The sequence below is a fragment of the Eleutherodactylus coqui genome, chromosome 5 (assembly GCF_035609145.1).
Source record: "Eleutherodactylus coqui strain aEleCoq1 chromosome 5, aEleCoq1.hap1, whole genome shotgun sequence".
In the NCBI taxonomy this organism is placed as follows: domain Eukaryota; kingdom Metazoa; phylum Chordata; class Amphibia; order Anura; family Eleutherodactylidae; genus Eleutherodactylus; species Eleutherodactylus coqui.
Window position 1 is genome coordinate 131,476,300 of NC_089841.1, and position 18,643 is coordinate 131,494,942.

Consider the following 18,643-nt stretch of genomic DNA (forward strand, 5'->3'; position numbering starts at 1 on the left):
CGCGTGGTACTCGTCTCGAGTAACGAGCATCTCGAACACCCTAATACTCGAACGAGTATCAAGCTCGGACGAGTACGCTCGCTCATCTCTAGTGGCGACAGTATTTTTACCGCATATATTTGTGATATATATATATATATATATATATATATATATATATATAGTAAATATCCGCCCTCAGGACCATTAGGCAAGGATCCCACAGGTGATCAGATTTTTTTCATGCTGTCAGAGAACTTGTCAGAAAAGAGCCATATACAAGCATACTTTCCACAATCCCAATGTTTTGTCAGCAGAGAAATTATTCATGTATTTGAAGGTCATGTAGTCTTGTATTACCTCACATGTATTTTTCTTGGGTTGTAGTGAAGTAACAAGCTAGAATTTACTATTAGAATAAAAAAAAAAAGTTTCCCGACTGACGCAGAAAGAATGATTGTACCGGTTTGCACATATTATTTTTATTCCTAACTGAATTACCTATATGGACCCCATTTTCTGTAGCTACAAATGTATTAATTTTTCCATTAGAACCGGACTGTCCTGGGAATATTTTCAAAAACATTTCCGGGTTACTTTCAGCGGCATATTGTTTTTGTGTTTTTTCTACTTTAGTAAATTTAGAATACTAGAGTTGCTTCTCTGTAAGATGGTTGGTTATAAAGGAGTATATTATTCCTGTATGGTTCACATGATAACCGAAATCCTAAGGCCTGTGCACACCGGCGTATTCGCACAGCATTTTGAGTATGAAAATGTGTGCGTGCAATACTCAGTGAATAGAACCCATTGATTTCAATGGGTTTGTTCACATGCACTTTGCACTTTGCGTATTTTGCATTTTGGTTGCGCAAAAAAATATGCAGCATGCTCCCATTGCAAATGCCGGACTGGAGGAGAGAGGCAGAGAGTCTGTGAGGGGGGGAAGGGGGGGAAAGCTTAGATGGAAGCTAGAGTAGAGCGAACGTATTCTGTCGAGCTTGAGAAAAAAAAAAAGCTCGGGACCCGGCGTCCCACATACAAAAATGCTTGAGTCTCCCATTGTAGCCAATGGGGTTCGTTACTCGAATAGAGCTCTCGAATTTTGCGAAAAGCTCGACTCGAATAACGCGGACCCGAGCATTTGGTTGCTCTCTCATCTCTAATGGAAGCATATATCGCCGGCCAATATACGCTCGTGTAAATAAGCCCTTAAATACCAGAAAAATTACTGGATGGCGAGAACAAATGCTTAACTTGTGATGACAACTCTATCAACGTGTTGTAAAAATAGTTTGATCAATATGCCACTATGTCCTTGATAGTTCTTCTCCTAATTTAGGAATGTCTCCTTTTACTTTTGGGCCAGCTGGATTTCACTTTAGCACCTTCCCCAGCTATTGGCCTGGAGTAAATTCCCTACTTCCAACCTATATGTTTGGCAGAGCATGGGATGAATAAATATGAGTAATTATCATGTATGCCAAGTTTAGGATTGGTTTGTTAAAAACATCGAAATTTAGTGTTGCATTTATATACAAATTATAAAAACAGGTCATTATTAACACATGTTCTGTGCTCGTGTGTATGTAGCCTGACAGAACTGGCAGAGGAACGTTACGAGCTGTACAATGAACTCAAATGTTTCTTTTGTCAGTTGCAAACTTTTTGACTTAATGTCTGTGTTATTTTATAGTAACTTACTATCATGTTCCAAAGTAAACTACGTCTTGATTGCCTAATATTAGTGTGGTTTGTGGAGTATTACTTTTTGAGCATCCATAGCTATGGCTATTAATTTATCAATTAGTATCTTTATAAAGTTTTAAGGGATTCTATCATCAAAATGTTACAGTAAAAACTGCCACCATATTGCTACCAGGCCTATGTAACACTCACTGGACACATTTGTGTTAAAATGAGAAATGTTGGCTAGATTAAAAAAATGTATACCTTTAAATTTCTGGCACCCTGTTTGCTCTTTACTTGTCATGAAGATGGGCCGCCAAAGCCCCAAGTCATTGCTTTATTGTCCTTTATTAATGCCCCTTCCTCTACTTGGCCAGCACCCCAGCACTGACATCAGCACAAGTCACAGCATGGCCCTCAGCCACAGCCAGAAACAGAAATGCACCCTGAGATCAAAGTATATACACCTCGACTTTAGTGGGACATTGCGCATGCACCGAAATCTGAGTTCGGCAGAGTTTGGCGACACCTGACTTCCGGGGCATAGGCAGTGCACCACTGAAGTTGAAGTGTACACACCTCAACCTCTGTGCGCATATAAATTTCCGGCTGTAGCTGAGGGCCACGCCATGACTTGTGCTGATGTCTATGGCAAGTGGAGGTGGACAAGGTGTGAAGGGGTGTGAATAACGGACAGGATGCAGTGACCCGAAGCTCCTGCAGCCCACCTCTGTGACTCGTGAAAGGTTATTAGCACACAGGGATGCCAGAAAGTCAAAGTATATGTTTGATCTAACCAACATTTATCTCTTTTTAACACACATATGTCCTCGAGTGTTACATGGGCCTGGTAGTGCTGTGGTGGCAGCTTTTACTGCAAATTTTTTATTTCAGAATCTCTTTAATTTACTGGATAGAATTTCAGTAAATTAAAAGGTATTCATAGTTGAGAAATCTGATGGATAAATATATTAGTAATCATACTTGAAGTACTCATTACTCGAGCCGAGCACCACACGGTACTCAGGTGCTTGAGAAAATTTTGTCCCACCTCCTCCCCAACAATCGTCTGCCGACACCACTGAATTGTTTTTCATGGAAGGGCTTTACATATAAGCCCTTCCCTGAAAAACAATCATTTTAGTGTAAAAAAAAAATAAAAACTTACCCTCCGCCGCTACCGTGTCCCCCGTGAGGATGAAGAACACATCTACCACATGCAGCAGATGTTTCCTTCATCCCTGCTAGTGAAAAGAATTCCCTGCTGCTACATCTGCCACATCTGTGACAGATGCAGAAGAGGAATTCTTCAATTCCCTACCACAGCTGTCACACATGACGGTAGATGATCCTGCTGCCGGCACCCCATCATTGGTTTTCAGGGAAGGGCTTTAAATATAAGCCCTTCCCTGAAAAAAACAGTAAAAATACAGTAAAAAACAAAAAGAACCTCCCTTCAGCTGCCAGAGCTCAGCTGCGTCTTTTCTGCGCTGTACCCGACTCTGCAGTCCTGATCTATCAGCAGGCGGGGATTTCAAATCCCCGCCTGCTGAAAAAGCTGATTGGGATTGGCTGAGCGCCTCAGCCAATCACAATCAGTTCTTTCAGCAGGCTGGGATTTTGAATCCCCGCATACTGATAGATCAGCACAGCAGCGAGGAGCTGGGGACAGCGTGAGCCATGGCAGCTTAAGGGATTTCAGGGAAGGGCTTTAAAGATAAGCCCTTCTTTAAAAAAACCCTAAAAATGTTGTAAAAAAAAATTTAAAAAATGAATACTCACCTGCCTTCAGCTGCAGGGATTAGCTGCGACTTCTTGCACTGTCCCCGACTCTGCTCTATTGATATATCAGCATGCTAGGATTTAAAATCCCTGCCTGCTAAAAGAGCTGATTGCGATTGGATGAGCACCTCAGCCAATCACAATAGGCTCTTTCAGCAGGCTGGGATTTTAAATCCCCGCATGCTGATAGATCAGCACAGCAGCGAGGAGCTGGGGACAGCGTGAGCCATGGCAGCTTAAGGGATTTCAGGGAAGGGCTTTAAAGATAAGCCCTTCTTTAAAAAAACCCTAAAAATGTTGTAAAAAAAAATTTAAAAAATGAATACTCACCTGCCTTCAGCTGCAGGGATTAGCTGCGACTTCTTGCACTGTCCCCGACTCTGCTCTATTGATATATCAGCATGCTAGGATTTAAAATCCCTGCCTGCTAAAAGAGCTGATTGCGATTGGATGAGCACCTCAGCCAATCACAATAGGCTCTTTCAGCAGGCTGGGATTTTAAATCCCCGCATGCTGATAGATCAGCACAGCAGTGCAGAGCTGAGGACAGCACGAGAAGTCGCGGCTGAGCCCCGGCAGCTGAAGGGATTTCGAGAAGGGCTTTAAAGATAAGCCCTTCCCTGAAAAACCCCTAAAAATATTGTAAAAAAAAAACAAAAACGAATACTCCCCTTCCTTCAGCTGCCAAGGATCAGCCGCGACTTCTTGTGCTGTCCCCAGCTCTGCTTTATTGATATATCAGCATGCGAGGATTTAAAATCCCCGCCTGCTGAAAGAGCTGATTGTGACTGGCTGAGCGCCTCAGCCAATCACAATCAGCTCTTTCAGCAGGTGGGGATTTTAAATCCTGCAAGCTGATAGATCAGGACTACAGACCCGGGGACAGAGCGCAGAAGGGTGGCTTCACACGAGCGTGTTTTTGTGCGTACATAGGTGCGTACAAAACCACGCGTGTATGAAGGTCCGTGTATTGCCTTCAATGAAGCCGCGGCTGCTGCCGGCAGCTCCATTGAAGGCAGTGGTCTACCTGCACCTCTGAATTGGTTTTCAGGGAAAGGCTTTACATGTAAGGCCTTCAATGAAAAGCAAGAATTTTAGTGTAAAAAAAAAAACTTACCTGTCCACCGCTGCCATGTCACCGCGGTGATGAAGAACACATCTGTCGCCTGTGGCAGATATTTCCTTCATCCCCACCAGGAAAAAGAATTCCCTGCTGCACATGCCACATCTGTGACAGATGCAGCAAAGGAATTCTTTATCCCTGCGGGGAATAAAGCATTCCCTACCACAGCTGTCACAGATCAAGCTGCCAGCATCCTGCAATTGTTTTTCAGTAAAGGACTTTAAATATAAGCCCTTTCCTGAAAAGTAAGAAGAAATGGTGATTAAAATTTAAAAAAAAGAATACTCACCTCTCTTGAGCTGCCAGGGCTCAGCCGCGTTTTGCCGGCTCTTCTCCCTGCACTGCTCTCAGTAGTATTTAGCAGGCAGGGATTTAAAATCCCCACCTGCTGAATGGGCTGCCTCTGATTGGCTGAGTACTGTGACCAATCAGAGGCAGCACTCAGCTAATGAATGACAACTGAGAGCTGCCTCTGATTGGTCCCTTTGCTCAACCAATCAGAGGCAGCACCCACCCATTCATGAATTCATGAATGGGTGAGTGCTGTCATTCAATAGCTATAGCAGCACTCATTCACACATGACAGCTGCAGTAGGGAATTGAAGAATTTCTCTGCTGCATCTGTCACAGATGTGGCAGATGTAGCAGCAGGGAATTCTTTTTCCTAGGGGGGATGAAGGAAACATTTGCCGCATGTGGCACATGTGTTCTTCATCCCCAAAGGGAACATGGCAGCGGCGGAGGGTAAATTTTGGGGGGTTTTCAACTAAAATGATTGTTTTTCAGGGAAGGGCTCATATGTAAAGCCCTTCCATGAAAAACAGTTCAGGGGTGCCAGCAGCAGCCGCGGCTCCATTGAAAACAATTCAGGCAGCTATCGAGCATGGGTGAGCATGGAAAATGCTCGGGTCTCCCATTGACTTCAATGGGGTTCGTTACTCGAAACGAGCTCTCAAGCATTACAAAGAGCTCAGCTCGAGTAATGAGCACCCGAGCATTTTGGTGCTCGCTCATCTCTACTAATGATCATTAATATGGGTGAAAATGTATATTTGAACCTAATATATATTTAAAGGGGTTATATACCAAGATCTATAGTCATCCCCTATCCATAGGATAGGGGATAACATTATGATTGACAGCGTCTAACCGCTGAGATCCCCACCTATCCCAAGAAAAGGGGTCCCTATGGTTCCCACATGAATGAAGCTAGGGTTTTCTGCATGTCCAACAGTCTTTATTCTGTCTGTGTATCAGTAGACACAGGCTGCTATAAAATAGTCTACTATTGCGGATGGGCTGATCATTATTATTTCTGTATAATGGTAATGCCCTTGCATTTGATATAACCAGGATAATAAGAATATATAGTATCAGGGTAAACACATAGGATGCTGTTTTGGCTAAACCTTGTGTGCGCACATGCAAAAGAGATACTACAAGTAGCACAACAGTACTAACCACCAAGGCACATTGATTTCAATAGTGACCAGTCCTCAATAGCTCGGACCTTCACTTGGATCCACTTCATTACTTTGGCGCTTTTAGTTCACTTATATACTATAAATATGTATTTCGGCCTGGATAAGACCTCTCAAGCTTCCATAAATTTGTTTAAAAATGTGGTTTTACGGATTCATTAGGCCGCCAAAGTGAAAAAATTAAATGTGTAAGCAATTGAGTTATTTTTCTTGGAAGCAAGCCCTTAAACATATGCATCAGACTTTTCTAATGCAAATAGAATAGAGATCTTGCTATGCAAATGCTGAAGCTGCTGAATTGCATTGAGTTTTAGCTGAGAAAAGACCCAAAAATATTAGCAAATAAAAGTAAAATGTAGTCCATATGCATTTGGGGGAAGCGAGAAGTTTATAACTTTTCAAGTAGAGGAATAAAAATATTTGGCAGTCATTTTCAGACTTCTTGCTTGCAAGTCTGAAAGTTAACATGTATATTACATTAAATGTAACTTATTTATAGTACATAACATGGCAGTCCTCAAATAAGTCTGTAACTTGTATTTTTATATTATTTTATTGTACTTAGTGTTCCGTGACTTGTGGAAAAGGCATGCAGTCAAGAGTAATTCAATGCATGCACAGAATTACGGGAAGGCATGGAAATGAATGCTTTTCATCTGAAAAACCAGCAGCCTATAGACCATGTCATCTGCAAGCCTGTAATGAAAAAGTAAACGTTAACACAATAACCTCACCTCGACTTGGTAAGCATACAACACAATTACCAGATAAATGGATCTAAGGCTTTTGGAACTCTATTCCAGGTCAGGATCCTTCTTTTTCTATGTCTAGACAGTAGAGAGCGTTTATGAAGTGATTTGTAACTTTTGGAGCACAAGTCAGTAATAAGAGGAGCGTCTGCTCTGCCATGTTATTATCTATTTTATGTTATAGGTACATCATGTATGTCTTCAGAACAGGGTGCGCTTTAAATATGAAGCTTCACTTTGTGCAAAATTTCCAGTAAAGTGTTATTTTGTACTGTAAAAAGTGATTTGTAAAAAAGACTTGAGTTATTCTTGGTACACTGAAGGGTTATGGCAAGAATCTGTTGGTCTCTTGGATTAGCAGCGAACATTCAAGTACTTGCTGATCTGTCTGCAGTGGTGTATGTACCATAGAAAGAGGGCATGTGGCTGTCTTAGAGGACCCAGCAAAAAGGCCCTTTTATACGCAAAGATTATCGCTCAAAACTCGTCCAAATGGCCGAAAATGAGTGATAAACGTTATATGTGAACGCGGGCATCATGCTCTTTTCGTTTGAACGATGGATTTTACTTCACATAAAATCCATAGTTCAGCAGATGAAAGACTGAGCAAATACACTCCATTTGAATGTATTTCGCTCATTTTTCAATAGACTGTACGATGTTCTCCTCGCTGTAATGTTTGCATTGTTCTCATGGCTAGTGTAATTTGCCGGCAGCCGCGAGAACAATGGAACGTGTCGGTAGCTGTTTTCACAGCTGGGCATTTGTTTAAACACATGCTGGGCTCTGCAAACAACTCCTGGAGGTCCTTTTACATGCAAATGAAGATGATAAAGTGTTAATGGCCATTAATGGCCATTAACATTTTATGCAAATAGATTGCAAAATCTTTCAATCTTTCAGTTGTTTGAAAGATTAGTTTTGCCTGTAAAAGGGCCTTTCCAAGCTTGTCTTAACATTATCATAGTAGACACCACTAGGATGAGCTTACGGTATACAGAGTATTGTAGCTTGTAGTCTTGAATTCAATAGTAGCTGTGCAAATCCATATGCAGTTAGCTCTACTTTAGTATAAATTAGATCGGGATGTGTGTCAATGGAACATTAAACTGTCACAGGACAGAAGGTTTCCTTTTAAGCCAATAAACATCCCGATGAAGAAACAAGAATATCCGAGAGCTTCATAATTATTACAATACCAGAGCAGTTTTTTCACTACCTTTGCAGTTGGTATTTCAGCAATATTTTAGCAGTTCATAAACCTAACACCACCTACCAGTCACCACTAATGTGTTTCTCAGATTCCTCTGCTCAGAGGCCACTGATATTGAGGTGACACCAAACAACCTTAAACCACACTTATTTTAAGCCTACTGCTGGCGATACTGTATACCTGTGTAAATGAGCAAGCGCATACACTACAAAAAACCTTTGGGTGTAAAAATGAGTTTTCCTACTTACAATATTAAAAGCTAAGTCATTTCAGGCATAAATCGTATTCCTAGAAAATTTGAAAATAAATCTAATTGGACATAGTCTGTGATCTCTCAATCCATTTTGCCCTTTCAACTCTCTCAAGGGAGAACAGACGGAAGGGCAGAATCAATTTTGAGATCTTGGATCTCAATTTTTTAGGAATGATTTATACCAAAAATGACTGGACATTTAAGTGGGGTAATAAAGAGAAGCAATTGTTACCCCTAAAGGTCCTGTGCAATGTGCATGCCTTCTCGCTTACACAGGTGAGGAATGCAGCTGGCATAAGGTTGTAAGTTGGTCTGGAAATTGAAAAAGCATGTTTTGAGGTATTTTGACCTCACTTAAGCATTCATGGCATCAGAGAATCACACTAACAGTGGCTGAAAGGTGTTCGGACTATGATAGCTCCATCTAGTGCTGGCCACATACAGCCAGAAGTACACTATTTATCAAGCAGAAAAAGTGAGCCTTTAAAAGCACATACATTCATAAAATAATTAAGCACAGAATTTTGGACTTAAAAACAAAACGGTGGACATTAAAAGGGTTTTCCAAAACTAACATATTGATGAGCTATCTTCAAGATAGCTCATCAATATCACATTAGTGGGCATCCACCATTCGGGACCCTTTCTTATCAGCTGTCTCAAATAGCCATGACACTCAGGGGAGTGCCTGAGTCACTTTAATGCCTAACATTCACTAAGTCACTTTAATGCCTATAATTCATTCATTCATTACATTTATTTCATAGTACCACTGCCTGGTATTGCAACTCAGTCCCATTCACTTCAATGAGACTGAGTGGCTCTCAGGCCATATAACCAATTAACGTGACATCACAAGCCTGAGTAGAGGCTGCGACACGAGCCCGAGCACTGTGACCTCATCAATCAACTGATCCACTGGGGTCCCAAGCAGCGGACCCCCACTGATCTGATGACCTATCTTGAGGATAAGTCATCAGTATCTTAATCTTAGAAAGCCCCTTTAATGTCAAGTAAAAGTGTAATACATGTTGTGGCGCTCTCAGTGGGAAATGAGACCTATTATTTGCAATGATGTGCTATAATTTCTGCCAAAATGTTTGAGAGGAAAACATTCACTGATTGTGCCTCTGAATGTATCAGTGCACTTAGACATAATTGGATATGGGTCAAGGTTAGAGATGAGCAAGCATACTCGTTAAGGCGATTTACTCGAGAGAGAGAGAGAGCATCGCCTTATTCGAGTACCTGCTGTCTCGTCCCTGAAGATTCGGGGGGGGGGGGGGGGGGGGGGTTGTTGGTATAATGTTAGTTTAAGGCAAAACCCAGTTTCTGCTTCCAATTGATTATATAATTAATTGTTTACTTCTTATTTTCAGCTGCTTTAACCTTCAAATGTCTTCAAGACCAGTGGCCAGTATATTGTAAAGTGATACGAGAGAAAAATCTCTGCCAAGACATGAGGTGGTACCAACGCTGCTGTGAAACCTGCAGGGACTTTTACGCTCAGAAAATGCAACCCAGGAGTTGACCTTAGTTCTGTATGGATGGTTCTCAATATTATATCAAACACACACACATTTCTAGCATATTTCAACCAAACTTTTACAGAGTTCATATTATTTAATCAATTTAATTTATTTTTATTTTTCATGTCATGCATCACCGTTTTCACCTAACTATGGCTTACAGTTTTACAAGTCAGGAACATCTTTCGGAGTTTAGACTGTAGACCAAGTCATTGGTCTGCAAATACAATTTTTGCATATTTCTTTTTTTTTTTCAGCTCAGTGCACGGTTCTGTTTAAGCTTAAAATGCCCATAAAATTTCCGATTCTTCTGTGGTCTGAGATGAAATTATGACCCCTTTAGAAAAGCTAACTAAGCACTCCCCAATTATCCTTTGTGAAAATGTTCCAGGTCATATAGGCACTGTTGTTCTAATTGCTTCGCATTACTGTTCACATGGCCCACCCTGTCATTACAGCAATTACTCTTTATTAGTTATGTTTCTATATCATTGGATTTGAAAAAGCTTAGCATTGCATAAAATGTAACCTACATGCTGTGTACACTGTTTGAAAACACAAGCCGTACCTTCTCGAATGTAAGGAAATTCTACATTTTATTACACAAACTTCCAAACTTGCTTCATCTATTCCCATTTATAATATATGTAATGTTAAATGCTCTTGTATAAAAAGACTAAAGTATTAGGGAGATTATATTTTTATTGGCTGATCAGGAAAATATATGCAAGTTTTTGAGGCTACTTGGTCTCTTAATCAGACTAGTAGCTTCAAAAGCTTGAGGCTCAAAAAAGCAGCCCGATGAAGAGGCCTTGTAGCCTCAAAAGCTTGCATGTATTTTTCTGATTAGCCAATAAAGATATTACCTCCCTAATACTTTTGTCAGCTTATATATTTTTATCAAAAGTACTTAACATGACAATATTTTTCTGATTAACACGGTACCACACTATTTTTGCCTATTTCTAATATATAATATGGTAATTCACTATCTTTTTCTAGAATTAAAAAAAAACCTATTCACTAAAACTTGTACTCACCACCTAGGCAGGACAGGTGAAAAAACTCATTTATATCACAATTAAGAAATCCGTTGTCCCACATATCTCTATAGATCAACAGGGGATCAAATTGCAGGTCAACAGAGTGCGAAAATATACCCTAAGAAAATTTGAGCATGATTCGATTCTCTTTCTTATGTTAAAGGGGCATAATTGACATCTCAGACTTTACAGGGTGTGATTATAAATATGTATGGCACTATTTTTCTAACATCTTGATTATTCAAAGGGATAGAGATTAGAGATGAGCGAGCATACTCGCTAAGGGCAATGGCTCGATCGAGCATTGCCCTTAGCGAGTACCTGCCCGCTCGGGAGCAAAGATTCGGCTGCCAGCGGCAGGCGGGGAGCGGCGGGGAGGAACAGAGGGGAAATCTCTCTCACTCTCTCCTTCCCCCCTGCTCACTGCCGCAACTCGCCTTTCACCCGCGCCGGCAGCCGAACCTTTTCTTTGGAGCGGGGAGATAATCGCTAAGGACAATGCTCAATCGAGCAATTGTCCTTAGCGAGTATGCTCGCTCATCTCTAATAGAGATCTTCAAAGATGTTAGTGTGCTGACTGTTCAGAAGGTAGCTCCCAATTCTTTCATCATAGCTAGTAGCATTAGATATTATATCAATAGGCACTTCCGCTAAAGTGATCATGCCAAAGAGCTAAACATGCTAAATTTTATGTCAAGCATTACAACATGTACTGTAGTTTGCGGATAATGAAGTAGCAGAACGTGCTGCTTACATCATATGGTGCTATACCAGGAAACACATTTGTTTTCTAGCTTTAACTTTGAAGGTGCTATAGTAATTTTACTGACCGTGGCCAAGAGCTAGAACATATAGGACGCTATCTACCTATCTAGGCTACGCCAAACCATAGACATCTACTGTATGTGCTAAATTTAGAGGAAGTGCCTTCTTAAAACTCAAACCTTACACCCAATGCCCAATACCATTACGACTGGTTACATTGCAGTGAAATTGCAGTTAACTCTGTATATGCTTTCCAAGTTAAATAGGCAATGTAAGGCAGCCATGTCTTAAAAACTTTCTGAAACACTAAGGTGCAATCAGGTCATCAGCAGAGATCCAATATCATATGCACAGCCTATATAGGTATAAACTATAGGGGTCAAATAGCCAAAGGAGCCATACACTATCTTTAAAAGAAAGTATCAGAGCTGACCAGTACTATTGTACTAGTACTAAATGTACTATTATTACATGGCTGATAACTAGTAGTATATTAAAATCCACAAGGGAAGTTAGCACACCACCAAAGGATTTACTGGAATGGAGCTCTAATTTAAGTACCTCACTCTCAGCAAACATTCTATTGCCTAATGCAAGGCCCACATAATTTTCTTGCACATGGGCCTTCTGTCTATGCCTATGACTTAATCAGATAATATGTAAAGAGGTTGTAGACTGTTATGGCATATGAGCCATCACAAAGTACATGACAAATGTTGATTTCTAAGAAACATTGCTATTGAAATCTAATAGAGGCATTATATACAGTAGATTGTGAAGCTCACTGGCAAGTTAATCCTTTAATGATCACATAGAGGTCATTGCTGTGAGTGAATGCTACTGCAAAGAAGCCTTCACTGGCATGTTATGTGTAATATTGATCATGTAAAAGAGATTTTCTGAGTCCCCCAACAATCAATTTAAGATTGGTAGGGGTGCAACACCCGGTACTCCCACAATCAGCTGCTTGTTGGAGATGCTATACTCCAGAATTAGGATAGGTCATTGATAATATAGTCTCGGAAAACCCTCTTTAAAGTCAACTTTCTGAAAGTCTTCATAGATCTGTAGCAAATCCACGCCTAGTCTAGACAAATCAAGGTTTTATTGTTGTTAGGGTTATTCTTACTGTATGACAAAAAAAAAGTGGTTGAACACTTCTATTTCAGTTTTAAATTGCCCATTAAATATGTTCTCAATTTAAATCATACCAAAGAGCTACCGTACTGTAGTTTTGTTGTACTGACATAGCAGAACATGCTGCTCAGTTAATATGGTGCTATACCAGAAAGAAATTTGTGTCCTTATTTGTTGTCTGGTTTGAGCTTTGAATCTGTAATGAATGTCTGGATAATATATTTATGTCCTTCTGTGATCTTAGCATGGCCTGATGCATTTTTGCTATGGCATGATCCACCACTTACTTGCGTCTAGTCCATTTCTGAAACTTCAAGTGATTCAGTTCCAAAGCAACATTGCTTATGGGGTCTCTCTCATACTAGGTGCGGGAAAGATAAGGCAGGACCTATCTTCCTGCTTTTTCTTTTCAACTTGCGCTATGGCATGGAACTTGAATGCCCCCCCCCCCCCCCAAAAAAAAACCTCCGGTTCATGCGCATCTACACTCCGTAGCAGCGAGCGTAGTTGTGCAGATCCCTCTGTGTTTTTGCCCCAACAAGTATGTAACTGTCAGTCCATGTGAAAAATTGGCTATAATGGGGCAGTGTGCTCTCCATAGAATACTTGCACAGCATACGGCCCCATTATAGCCTATACAGCATATGTGGCTGTTGAAATGGGATCCAAGGGTTAATGCTGGGAAAAGATGCTAGATTCTGCATTTCACCAGACTTATCCAATGAACATTTCGAGCATACTGGCATTATGTGATTTTTTTTACCTCTCCCTGTGTAAGTTAGTCATTTCTAGGCCCGTTTTACATTTTTCCAGTCCATTCACTGCGACGACTAGACAAGTAGATTTGCAAAGTGCAAGTGAAGCGTAAGCTTTGCTCATTTCTACTTATAAACTTTAATTTGATAGATGCAGTCCATTTACAGGGTAGTCTGGAATAATAGTTTAGTCCAAAATAGCATACCAAGCATACTTGTATTAAAAGATATAGTTAGCATAAAGGAATTTTCAAGTATAACTGTTTTGCAAATGGTGCTACTTTCCTATAGTAAATAAGCCAATTATTATTTTTTTTTAAATGGCCCTTCCATTAATTTAAAAAAAGAGAGAAACTTAAATAGATCTTCAGTCCTCAGCGTGTTGGAATCACTGCATTCTGCTTCCATTTAAAGATCTCTCTTTAAAACACTATCTGTGCTGCATACTATGTGAAAACTGGCAACATCTTCACATACTGTAAGTTGTTCTTTGCTATCTGGGCACGTCTACTGGGTATAGGACTTTGTAATATTACAATAAGAATGAATAGAAGCCAAACTATATATTACACAGATAAGCTATTTAGTTCATAGACTTCATGTAGTGTAATTCTCTTTTTCCCCTGTGACTCTGCATTGTGGCACTGCTGGTGACTTGGACACTTAAGGCCCATTTACATAGAGCGATGATTGCTCAAAAATCGCTCAAAAGCGATTGTTTGAGCGATAAACATTGCGTCTAAATGTACGGCCATCGTGCACATTTTGTGCACTGCTCGTTGATCGTTAAATTCAAGCCAGCCTAAAAATCATGGTGCAGGCTTATCAGGACCGCACACTGAGTTCTCCGTGGGTAGTGCTGATAGTATTGTTTCAGCTATTTAACTCGTCGGAGAACAAAGGAGCTGAATGCAGATAAGAGCCCTCGGGCTATCAACTGCATTCAGCGAAAGGCTTCATTTGCATGCTAATAAGCTATTAAGCAGCTGAGTAGCTACTTAATAGTTTATGCAAAATGATCGCTCAAAGCTGTCACTCAAATTGTTGTTTGAGCGATCTTTAAGCGATCAACGCTCCATGAAAATGGGCCTTTATTGCTGGCTCCTCCACAAGTTATAGCTACTTTTTGTAGGTCCAAGCAGAAGGATTCCCAGTGATGGGGGGGCCCTACTAACAAAAAAAGGGGTTTTAGAAAATGGACAACTCCTGTAAAAAAAAAAAAGCAAAATTCAGTCATAAACCGTAAAGAATGCAACACTTATTTACACCCTGCCTACTTTCTTCTAATTGGAGGTACATAAAATCTGTAGTCTGCAGTATATTATAATGAATAAGGCTGGGTAATTCTCTTTTTTTGCCATTGGCATTGAAGTACAAATAAATGCAAAATGCATTGTAAAGCAATATAATGCATGTATTGTAGCTGCAGCTTTGTAAATGTAGGTACAATGTCTTCCATCACTATCAAGTAACATGGCTATATGCATTTCATAAGAGAAGTCTTGTTAGGAGGAAAAAGCTGCACAGACCTATATATATTCTAACTTCCTATGCACAATTGAAAAAGTTTTAGCGATATACTTGTTGAACTCACATTAGTCCACGCAACTATCCCTTCTTAGGCTTCGCTATTTTTCATGTCATATACTCACATTTTCTGTTATACCCAATCTTTCTGTTGTTTAAATTGCTTAAATGGGTTATCCAAGATAGTCCCCCCCCCCCCCCCAAAAAAAAAACGTGCCACTCTTGTTCATGCGCTGTGACTGACATTGCAGCTCATGCACCTCTAAAGTGAAGGGGGTGGAGCTGCAATACCAGACATACCGGTAGATAAGGGCATCTGTTTCTTGGAAAAATCACTTTTCTCTAATTCTGGACAATTTCTTTAATGGGAGCAACGGAATAGTTTTAGAAAACAGGGAAATATCTTACTGTACTGTTAGGACATATGGTGGCAAAGCCAATGCAGAGCTGAGCCGCTGTCTCACACAAATGAATAGAAAGAACACTTTCACCTCTGGTGCTGGTAACTCCAAACACATATCATTACTGTTCAACATCTGCATTGTAGAGAAAAACAGAGAACAAAGTGATCAATAGTACATTTTTTTTCCTGTAATCCATAAGGAGAAGATGAATCAGCAGCATAGCCGGTGGTGTGATCACCATACGGTAGCATAGGTTGACTAAGTGCCCATGACTAATACTGGGGGCAGGGGCGTAACTATAGGGTAAGCAGGGTAGGCAGCTGCACCCGGGCCATAAGCCTTCTCTTTTCCGTACAGGGAGTCCTGTACTATGGATAAAGCATTGTATTGAGGGGCCCTGTAACAGATTTTGCATTGAGGCCCAGAAGCTTCAAGTTACGCCTCTGACTGGGGGCACATATATTGGTTGTCTCCGGCCAGTAGTTTTACAGCTGATTACATTTTTGTATACTCTTTGTACCTGTCCGGTGTCCATAGCCAAACAGAAAAATGCTGCATGCAACATTTTTCTGTTCCGAGACATCTGGCATCACAACTGATGTGCCGGATGCCAAGAATGATCAAATAGAAAACTTTGGGATCAGTTCTGGCTTCAGTTTCCCTCTGGCATTTCACTACCATCCAGGAAAGAAAAAACATCTTGACAGCCAGACATATGGGAACCCGGCCTGAGAATGTTTGTTTTTTTTTAGCTACCTCCAATATGTGGTGCAGGAAAACACTTATTTACCAAATGGACCTTCAATGACTAAGTAAATCGTCAGTTCTCTGCTCATATCCAATGCAAACCGCTATCTTCTCAGGACAGTACAGAATGCTGCACACAACAACTTGAATAAGAAACACTGTATATGTTTACACTGAATCACTGTTGCACTGTTATAGTCAATTCATTTGAGATCATGCCTGGACGTTTATTTCACTGAATGTCATTCTGTCTGCATCTTACTCACGCTGCATAAGTAAAGGGTTTGGGTTTTTTAACCATCGGTGATAAGGCCGTTTTATTGCTGTCAAGTGATCAATACAGTTGTACAGTCCTGTGTTATATTTCATGCTCTCTTGCCATCGACACTGCCTTGTGTGTTTTGAATTAAAAGGTCATTTAAAAAATTTAGGTGAAATATTTGGAAAAAAATAAAGATTTATGAAAAACCTTATGTATGTGATTGATTTATGGCTTTCCATTAGATTTAACTTGGTTTAAAAAATTAAATTATCATTTAGAATTTCTAGAGTGCATTACATGGGACATGTGCAAGTCTCATCGGAAGACCTGCTGCTTTCATTCTAAAAGGTTTTTGGTATCCAATTGTGAATACTGTATATACTCAAGTATAAGCCTAGGTTTTCAGCACATTTTATTGTGCTGAAAAAGCCCCCCTCGGCTTATACTCGAGTCAGAGAAGGCTTTAAAAAACCCTCCATACTCACCTCCCAGCCGGCGTCTGTGTCTCCGGTGGCGGTGCGGCAGGCTGCTTGAATTCTCTCCGCTGTCATCCCCCGCCATCAGCGCTGTGTAAGTAAGAGCTGTGATTGGATCGAGCGTCAGCCAATCACAGCCGTTTCTCGATCATTCACAGCCAATCAAGCTGCTTTAGAGTTCTCCCCGCTGTCATCTCCCTGCTCGGCTTTCAAATCCCCTGCCATCAGTTCTGTGTAAGTAAGCGCTGTGATTGGATCGAGCGGCAGCTGTGATTGGCTGGCGCTCAATCCAATCACAGCGCTTACTTACACAGCACTGAAAGAGCCAAGCAGAGAGGACGGCGGGAGATGACAGTGGGGAGAATTCAAGCAGCTTGTCGCACAGACACAGACGCCGGCTGGGAGGCGAGTATTGCGGTTTTTTTTACCTAGTATATACTGGTGTATAGCTCTGCTTATACTCGAGTCAATAAGTTTTCCCAGTTTTTTGTGGTGAAACTTATTGTCTCGGCTTATACTCGGGTCGGCTAATACTCGAGTATATACGGTAATTCCAATATGCAACTAATGTATAGTGCAATACAACTAAATGGGGTTTAAACAGACTACAATCACTGAATATCAACCCCTTCTTATTAAAATTTCACTTTTATTAGACATACAGCAACATCTAAATCAATAATCAATGAGTTAATATACTGCACCATAATACTTGGATAGCAGCACAAACATAACAAGGGATGAAGGAATTTCCTGCCATAGCTGTCACAGCTGTGCAAGAAGTCTGCGATGTACTCCCTATGTTTTCGATGGGGCTGGTGCTGCTGCCACTGGCCCCATTGAGAAGAATGAGCAATATCGCGGAGTGTTCTCTGCGCTGCGAGGCACTCGCTCTCACATTGCTAAAAAAATTATCGCTAGTGGGTTGGCACCCTAAGGCAAAACTTAAGTGATGCCCTACACTGTGCTGCCCTTTGGTATGTTTGCATAGTGTACAATATCTAAAGAACCATTATTATTTTCTGCAAAAGTAACTTTGTGACAAGAATAGTCTGTCAGAGAGATTTAGAGAAGTAGTTGGAGGCTTGGGCAAAGAACTGGCAATGAAGTGAGTTATGATTACATATTAAATGTTAAACACATTGCAAATCACACTCAAAGAGATGCGGGAATATTTGTGGAGGGTAAACTTAACTTCAGCAACTAGTGCCAGCAAGCTGCTGCCAAGGCAAGTGAAACAGTGGGATGAATCAAAAGAGGCCCAAACACACACAATGAGAACAGTTCTATCTTTATATAAATCACTGGTCAGGCCATGCATAGAATATGGAGAACAGTTTTGGACATTTGTTTATAAGAAAAAAAATAGCTGAACTGGAAAAAGTTTAGAAGTAAGTTTTTACAGTTGGGAAAATGAAGGCACACGTTAATAAATGGGTAGCACTACCGAGAAGTTTGTCTAATGTTTTTTTAGTTTTGATGGTGGCTTAGAGGCAACCTAACTGCTATGTACAAATGTATTTATTTGCACTTTGGGCCATTGATTAAAGATTTATTCTAATTGGTATGTTGGAGTCAGGAAGTAGTCTCAAAAGGTTTAAAAAAGAATGTGACTCATCCATTAGTTTTTGTACCATGCCTATGACTCTTTACACTGTGTGCGTCATGAGAGCGCTGTCTCTCTCACATTACTGTACCTATACAGTAGAAGACACCTGCATTTGAGGCA

The 18,643-nt window shown here is 40.6% G+C and overlaps 1 protein-coding gene across 1 annotated transcript in view; it reads left to right on the forward strand.

Moving 5' to 3' along the window:
- Positions 1 to 9,983, forward strand: part of ADAMTS19 (ADAM metallopeptidase with thrombospondin type 1 motif 19) — a 245,169-nt gene extending 235,186 nt beyond the window's left edge. Inside the window, exons 22-23 of the mRNA XM_066603164.1 lie at positions 6,620 to 6,797; positions 9,649 to 9,983. Of these exons, the coding sequence (XP_066459261.1) occupies positions 6,620 to 6,797; positions 9,649 to 9,800 (330 nt within the window). The 3' untranslated portion in view covers positions 9,801 to 9,983. The remainder of the gene's footprint in view (positions 1 to 6,619; positions 6,798 to 9,648) is intronic.
- The last annotated feature ends 8,660 nt before the right edge of the window (positions 9,984 to 18,643 follow it).